General features: G+C 42.0%; 1 protein-coding gene across 1 annotated transcript in view; it reads right to left on the bottom strand.

Moving 5' to 3' along the window:
- Positions 1-753: 753 nt before the first annotated feature.
- Positions 754-9,067, bottom strand: part of LOC100305273 (kinectin 1) — a 45,094-nt gene continuing 36,780 nt past the window's right edge. The window contains 2 exon segments of the mRNA NM_001165178.1: positions 754-1,483; positions 1,485-1,517. Coding sequence (NP_001158650.1) covers positions 1,321-1,483; positions 1,485-1,517 — 196 coding nt within the window. The 3' untranslated portion in view covers positions 754-1,320.

Here is a 9,067-nt window from a genome sequence, read left to right as displayed (position 1 = left end):
TGACGTGTAGGATTCTGTTTTCACATGCAAAAGTGATTGCTTAAAAAAAAAAAAATGCTTTATCTACCTTCCCAATGAATTCAAAAATATATTTTATGGAAAGGAGATGTTTCTGGACAACGCACCATAGACAACATGACCGCGTGGTGCAGATTACTGTTCCATTTGGGAAGGGCGGTCCTCCCTCACTGCCTTTGACCGGTGCACCACGACTTCAGGTTAATATAACTCCCTCATACAAAGAGCACATAACTAAAATGACACCCACCAGTAAGATGTTTGTCTTGAAAGGGGAGGACAGCGAAACATTATTCTGCTTATTAGTCAGTCACGCAGACCTTAGCACGTTTGTCATCAGGGTAAAAACCAGGGCTGAGGGAATGGCCTTACCTTTTATTTGTAGTAAGTCAGGGTCTAATCAAATTGAATGGCACATTGCAGAGATACAAGATCATCCAGCCCAAAAGTCAACCCCTAGCCGCAGCCCGTTACTTCTAGACTGATGGCACTTCATAGGTCTGAAAGTATCAGATAAGTGAAAGCAAAAACAAACACTTCACTCAAGCCTCTAGTAGGCAAAGTAGTACACTACATTTGGAGGTGGTGTCTAGATGTGTTAAGGGGTTGATTTTGTATGTGCAGGATAGACAACATTTTAACAAACAAGTAGAGGGATAAGGACATTGGTGCCCCACGGTGGTATGGCAAAGGAAATCCAGTCAAGAGAAGCATAACTAAACACAGGACAGCGAGCAGATTTATCAAGCATCCCTTTAATTAACTGTCACCTGTTACAAAAAAAAAAGAAATATTCCATGTTAATGAAATTAGCAACAATATAGCGAGTGTTGATTACAGATGATATGGGACACCTCTTCCTAAAGTAGTTACAGTAGGATTAAAACCTCCATTCTGTAGACCTGTCCTACTGCTCCCACAGCGAGGATGGGTCACAGCCTCCCTCCTACTGGCTCTGCACTTAGACTTCCTCCATGGTTAGTTACTTAGTGACCCGTCTGACATGCTGGGACCCTCCCTCATGCCCTTGCCCCCTCCAAAATACCTCAGCCAAAGTATGCATATACAGTACCTATTTATTCATGGATCAATGCACATTTACAGTTTGTGAGCTGTCAGCAAAGGAGATCAAGAATTGTAGTGTAATGTCAGCAGGTCCTAACAGTTACTTTTTTAACAATACATTTTTCCTTTTTAACTTAAATAAAGGAAAGAGAACCCAAGTTAATTTAATGAAGTAGGAATCCACTTCATCACCCTCTGGACAAAGGAAACTAACAGAGAAAAAAACTACATCTGTATTCAAAGATTTCCATTGAAAAAAGGGGGTAAACGGGGGGAGATGCCACAGTCTGACATGTGTAGGATGTCTTTAGCGCTGGCTGTAGGGATCATGAGGAATGTGGTGGGACTTTGGAGTAGTAAGGTCTGGTCCGGAGTGTGTGTGTGTGTGTAGCGTGAGGGAGCCCCTCTCCTCTGGGGCCCAGCGAAGTCTCTCCCTGACCCTGCTGAGGAGGAGCAGCTGGAGGTCAGAGGTTACAGGTCAGTGGCAGGCAGTGACAGAGGATCAGCAAGAGGCTGCCTACAGTACAGGTGAGGGGAAAGAGAGGAGTGTGACAGGACAGGAGAGGCCATGATAGGAGAGGTGGTGGGGAGGTTGGGGGTGGTCTTTGTAGTAAGATTGGGAGTGTCCATCCTCCCCTCCCTATACTTCAGGCGAGTCTTTGTCCGATTCCTGAGAGAAAAAAAGGAAGCACAGTTTAAGACCTCTTTGTGTGTTACAAGAGAGACTTGCTTGCCAGTTACAACCCCGATTTAACAGATGTGCTTGCTGAAAACCAAGCACAATTTTAGAAACTGTTCATACTTATTATTATACTCCTCCTGCTGGAACCTGAAAAAAAACATTGATACTACTTATACTTTTTACACTACATCCATATTTGCATAAATTACTATGTATTTCAACAGCCAGACTTGAATGGTAAATCTTTGCACCGTGCCTAGATTTCAACCATTTATGCTTTTTGAACTATAACCATTTTAAAATGTTCATAAAAGATCCATGGGCTTCAATGGAAAGTATTTGGATCTGCCATTGCTCTTGAACCGTTAAAGCTACAAACACCAAACCAACGTTGAAATGTGCAGACTGACTCAACTTAGATGGCTACAACCCAGCTTCTTGCAACCATTCATAAACTATAAAGATTGTTGTATCCCCATTCATTTCAACGGTGGAATGCTGGATTCAACATTATAAACTGAAATCACTGCCACAACTTTTAGAATGTTCAAACTAAAACATTTTGAGATCTTGAAAACACAATCTATGGCTTATGATGCTATAGTACTCACTCTAGCCTACTATACTAGCCAATTACAGTGCATCCAGAAATTATTCATACCCTTTCACATTGTCAACATTTTGTTACATTACAGCTTTCTTCTAAAAATTGATTAAAACAAAAATGATCTCATCAATCTACAAACAATACCCCATAATGACAAGCAACATTTTTATTTTATTTTTAAAGTAAAAAAATAAATACAAATAAATTGCACATTTACATAAGTATTAAAACCCTTTACTCAGTACTTTGTTGAAACATATTTGGCAGTGACCACATCCTCGAGTCTTATTGGGTATGACGCTACAAGCTTGGCACACCTGTATTTGGGGAGTTTCTCCCATTCTTATCTGCAGATCCTCTTAAGCTCTGTTAGGATGGATGGGGAGCGTCACTGCACAGCTATTTTCAGGTCTCTCCAGAGATCTTTGATCGGGTTCAAGTCTGGGCTCTGGCTGGGCCACTCAAGGACATTCAGAGACTTGTCCCGAAGCCACTTATGTGTTGTCTTGGCTGTCTGTTAAGGGTCGTTGTCCTGATGAAGGTGAACCTTTGCCCCAGTCTGAGGTTCTGAGCGCTCTGGAGCAGGTTTTCATCAAGGATCTCTCTGTACTTTACTCCATTCATCTTTCCCTTGATCCTGACTAGTCTCCCAGTCCCTGCCGCTGAATAACATCCCCACAGTATGATGCTACCACCACCATGCTTTACCGTAGGGGTGGTGCCAGAGATGGTTGTCCATAAAGGAACTCTGGAGCTCTGTCAGAGTGACCATCGGGTTCATGGTCACCTCCCTGCCCAAGGCCCTTCTCCCCTGATAGTTCAGTTTGGCTGGGTGGCCAGCTCTAGTTAGAGTCTTGGTAGTTCCAAACTTCTTCCATTTAAGAATGATTGAGGCCACTGTGTTTTTGGGGACCTTCAATACTGCAGAAATGTTTTGGTACCCTTCCCCAGATCTGTACCTCGACCCAATACTGTCTTGGAGTTCTATGGACAATTCCTTCGACCTCATGGCTTCGTTTTTGCTCTGACACGCACTGTCAACTGTGGGACCTTATATAGACAGGTCTGTGCCTTCCAAATCATGTCCAATCAATTGAACTTACCACAGGTGGACTCCAAACAAGTTGTAGAAACGTCTCAAGGATAATCAATGGAAACATAATGCACCTGAGCTCAATTTCTCATAGCAAAGGGTCTGAATACTGTAAATAAGGTATCTTAAAAAATATATATATAATACATTTTCAAAAAAAATCTAAAAACCTGTTTTCCTTTTGTCATTACAGTGTAGATTGATGATGAAATGTTTTTATTTAACCCATTTGAGAATAAGGCTGTAACGTTACAAAATGTGGGAAAAGTCGAGGGGTCTGAATACTTTACGAATGCATTGTATATATCCCACTATAATAACTACACAACTACAAACCACCCCAAAATAGGTCACTATAACTAACCCACAGCCTATGAAAACCATATTACTACCATTACTACTGCTGTCACTACCACTTCACAACCATAAATACTGCAAGAGTAGCAAGCATTTACTTCAGTAAATGTCCTTTTCTATATTTTAAAGCCTTCTTTTGATGGCTGTATTATGTAAATGTGGATCCATAATAAATACGTCGTACCGCCTCCTGTCTCTTGGTGAGTTGCCGGTTTACAGCCTGTAGCAGCTGCTGCAGTTCCCTCACAGTTTGGTTCAGCCCTGCAGTCTTCTTCTCCTTCCTGTCAATCTCCTCCTGAGGGACACAGTGACAGGTTGGTTACTACCCTGTAGTCACTTTCAATATAACTTGTCAATAAAACTACCCCTATTTAAAGACTGGTTACATTTAATACACAACTACATCTAATAATTATCAATATTAGAACTCTTAGTAGCTAGATACCTTTGTTTTGACCATGAATATACACTACCTAGATAATATGTGCAACGGGCTGTCTTTAACATATAGCCACAGACAGTTCCCCGTCCAGTGAGTCTTACGTGTGATGAGAGGTTGCTGTTCTCTATCAGGTCACCCTGGCCGGTCTCTTTGCAGACCTCCTCCTGGATCAGATCCAGAGACTGCTGGGCCTGAGGTGGAGCAGGGTGGGGGAAATTACAAGAAACATTTAAGCTTACATTTCATTTAATATAAGTGTGTTCAACTCATCCACGTATTCAAATGCTCAGTGTGTATTTATCTCCTAGTAGGGATGCACATTTCGGTCAATTTTGCTGCCGACTAACTGACCCTCATTAACCGGTCAACAAACTGTAAAAAAATCAAATAAAAAAATTAAAACAGTAAAATCATGTGACCAACAAAAAATACTATTAGAGATCTGTATATAATGATGAGATGCTTATGTTTCCGCCCCAACAATGAGAGTCGACCCAAGGCAGGCGACAAGCTTAGTCCCAAAATAAGCCCATAGAAACGTATTAGGCTTATTTTGGACAGATTTTGTGGAGTGTGAAACCTCTCCCTTTGCCTCTTCCTCTTTGGTACTATGCATACGCAGGACATTTTTCATTAAGCACTTAATAGAAACATGCAATAATACCAAGCCTTTATAAAATATTTGCCTCCACGTTTCTACAGATGGATTTTCGCAAGGCTACATTGAAGCAAGGTAAGACATGCCTCATTATTTGAAGTGAACTAAAACAATTCAGGTTTCAAACAATTCCACTGCCTCAAGCTCCCATTGCAGTGGTGGGTGACCTGCTGGTAGTCAACGCTAGGCAGGCTATAGCCTATGCAACCGAATGACAAATTGGAGGCGCGCTTTAATTACGAGTTGTGATGGAGGAATAAAAATAGCTCCTTTAATTCGTGTCCACCGAAGTTAACAGGTGACTGCATTTAGAATAGTTATTTGTTGTGCAATGAATGGGCTTACAAAAGCAGGTTTCATTCCAGTAGCTTACAGACTTTTTAAGGAGCTACTCTCACGCCGTCTGACATGTGGTAGGCTATTCCGCTCCTCAAACTGGTGTAGTAGGGACAGGTTATGAGAGCTCCGCCTATTTGGGTGAGCAAGGCTTACCAAATTCAGCTCCCCATTTTGCCTGACTGCTTCTGTATAAGAGCCATCAAGTTTGCTCTGCAGTTCAGTGTTGTGCACTTGTGATAAATAAGATGCATGGCGACTAACGAAAATACACACTCGCCAATTTAATACAGCACAATTATGCAAATGGCCCTATAGACCAATAAGCATTACCGGTCAAATGTTTTTTCCGGCGGCTAGCCGCTAACATCCTCAGCTCCTTGAGTAAGTTGCTTCTTTCTAGACTTGGACTGGTGACTAATTGTTTCTCTAACAGTAATGTAAATCCAAACAAACTAAAGGTAGTCCAATCCTAAGGGACAAGGGGCCGTCTTACCTTATAGAGATCTCCAGCCACCTTCTGCCTCTCACTCTCCTCGGTCTCCAGTTTTGACAGAGTCTCAGTCAGCTGGGTCTTCAGCTGCAAGCGAAAACACCAGCGATGAGATAAATGACAATCACAGCCCCCCTCCTGGTGAAATTTGATCTCAAACTGTTTGGAGGGGGGAATTTGCATAAACACCGAGGTGGTATTCAAATATTTCTACCAAGACAAATTAGACGATTTTGCATACACCAAAACTGGTTTCACTTGGCTTTTAGAGTGGTTGAGACATGTATAGATAGCTACTTATGGTAACTCTGATGTCAGTTATGTCTCTACTAAACTAGCTATTCAATGATTAGCTAGAGACTGATAAAGATATTAAATGTTGTATTATCAATGAAAAACCAGCAGAGATGCTTTAATTATCATTGAAGATGTTCACAGACAGAGGGTGGCAAGACAAGAGACAAACAAGACCAGACAGACATTGAAAATGTTTAAACTGTGTGTGGAGGCAGATGAATGATGAAAGCGTGTGCAGTTGAAGGCATAGAATGTATCCCCAAAGATGGCCGACATGGAAAAGCTCATTGTGCAGGAGTAGCAGTAAGCCACTATAAGCCTGTTAGTAGAAGTGATGGAAGAGTAGATAGTGTGCCGAGTGGAAACAGTAGTGTTAGTCTGTCCTCTCACTGAGTAAAAGTGGTCCATCATCTATAACCTATGATACTAATACTCCAGTCTTAACATTACACTAAGAAAAATCTGGCTCCTAAAAAGCAAAGAAAACACACCTTATGCATGCCTCTTGCATATAAAAACAGTTTAGCCCATGTTGCATTTGAGCTTACATCACTACTGTATCCATAGGTTGTAGATCGATGGACTGACTCCCAGAGGACAAAGAGAACCCTGTATTCCCCAGGCAGGTGGTGATGGACACAGTAATATTTCAGTAGTGAAATTAGATTTATTGGATTAACAGAAAATGTACAATATGCATCAAAACAAAATTAGACAGGTGCATAAATTTGGGCTCCCCAATAGAAAAATCACATCAATATTTAGTAGAGCCTCCTTTTGTTAAAATAACAGCCTCTAGACACTTCCCATAGCCTCTAATGAGTATCTGGATGAAGGTATTTTGGACCATTCCTCCTTACAAAACATCTCCAGTTCAGTTAGGTTTGATGGTTGCCGAGCATGGACAGCGCGCTTCAAATCATCCCACAGATTCTCAATGATATTCAGGTCTGGGGACTGGGATGGCCATTCCAGAACATTGTACTTGTTCCTCTGCATAAATGCCCGGGTAGATTTTGAGCAGTTTTTTGGGTCGTTGTCTTGTTGAAATATCCAGCCCCGGCTTAACTTCAACTTTGTGACTGATTCTTCAACATTATTCCCAAGAATCTGCTGATATTGACTGGAATCCATGCGACCCTCAACTTTAACAAGATTCCCAGTACCGGCACTGGCCACACAGCCCCACAGCATGATGGAACCCCCACCAAATTTTACTGTGGGTAGCAAGTGTTTTTCTTGGAATGCTGTGTTCTTTTGCCGCCATGCATAACGTTCCTTGTTATGACCAAATAATTCAATCTTTGTTTCATCAGTCCACAGCACCTTATTCCAAAATGAAGCTGGTTTGTCCAAATGTGCGTTTGCATACCTCAAGCGACTCTGTTTGTGGCGTGTGTCTAGAAAAGGCTTCTTCCCCATCACTCTCCCATACAGCTTCTCCTTGTGCAAAGTACGCTGAATTGTTGAACGATGCACAGTGACACCATCTGCAGCAAGATGATGTTGTAGGTCTTTGGAGGTGGTCTGTGGGCTGTTTTTAACTGTTCTCACCATCCTTCGCCTTTGCCTCTCCGATATTTTACTTGGCCTGCCACTTCTGGCCTTAACAAGAACTGTGCCTGTGGTCTTCCATTTTCTCACGGTGTTCCTCACAGTGGACACTGACAGCTTAAATCTCAGCGATAGATTTTTGTAGCCTTCCTCTAAACCATAATGTTGAACAATCTTTGTTTTCAGGTCATTTGAGAGTTGTTTTGAGGCCCCCCATGTTGCCACTCTTCAGAGGAGAGTCAAAGAGAACAACAATTTGCAATCGGCCACCTTAAATACCGTTTCTCATGACTGGATGCACTCGTCTATGAAGTTCAAGGCTTAATGAGCTCACCAAACCAATTGTGTGTTCCAATTCATCAGTGCTAAGTAGTTACAGGTATTCAAATCAACAGAATGACAAGGGTGCCCACATTTTTGCATAGCCTATTTTTCACATCTGATTTAATTTCATACAACTTAATATTGCTACACTAAAAATCTTTGTCCGGACAATACCCCAGTACTCAGCTTTTATTAGAAAATTAATGGCATGCCACTGTGATCATTTTCTGTGACGACAGAGTAAATGATTATGCAGCCTCAGAGGGGTGCCCAAACTTTTTCATATGACTGTAACAGGCAGCTGTGGGATCGGAGGAGCCAGGGGACAGAATGCTACACAGCTGAAGTAGGGGAACGGGATGGTCGATCGGCTGCTATGGTGAGTGTACAATCCTATAGCATCAAGGTGTTTGGTTGGTTTTTCTACATTTAATCAATGCTCTACAGCATCTACATAAAACACATTCTCAAACAATGGAGGAGTTGTGTGGTGATATGAATGAATGCAGCTGGCTGACAATGTTTTGGTTCTGTGTTACTGCAGTGACGCCAATGTTTTAACAACAACGGGGCAGACTCAGTCTGTAAGTTACTGTGTAAAGTGGGTAAACCCTCTCAACCAAATTCTATAACAGAACATACCAGAATGAACTGTGTGGTCTGTGAACTGTGAATGTAATGTCTAATTGTTGCATGAACAAACACTGGTGGATACCACAAACAGTAAACACAGAGACATGCACCATAAACACACAGTACAAAGCCACCCACAAACAACGCAGAGGCGAATGACTAGATCTATGACGACATAGATGAATAACCACTATGACATGACCGAGTATGACTGGTAGATGACAGGAAGTCTAGTCAGCTCACCTCTCTGACCTCTGTCACATAGGTGGCGCTCTCACGCTCTGCTCTCTCCAGCGCAGACTCAAGGTGCTGCTTGTCTCTTATCAACTATGAAAGAACAAAATCGAAAAATCACTTACATTTAGTGAGTCAACTGATGTAAAGTGCCTAATACAATTGCTGAGAGATGTGTTAAGTGTGTAACTGGACTGACGTTGTCCAACTCTCCGACGTCACTCAGTCTGTCTACATCCTGCTCCAGTGCTGCAACTTTCACGCTCATCTAGGA

Source organism: Oncorhynchus mykiss, chromosome 19 (assembly GCF_057628025.1).
Source record: "Oncorhynchus mykiss isolate SJ-2025 chromosome 19, ASM5762802v1, whole genome shotgun sequence".
Taxonomy (NCBI): domain Eukaryota; kingdom Metazoa; phylum Chordata; class Actinopteri; order Salmoniformes; family Salmonidae; genus Oncorhynchus; species Oncorhynchus mykiss.
Note: the sequence above shows the minus strand (reverse complement) of the source record. Positions and strands in the feature narration are given on the sequence as shown.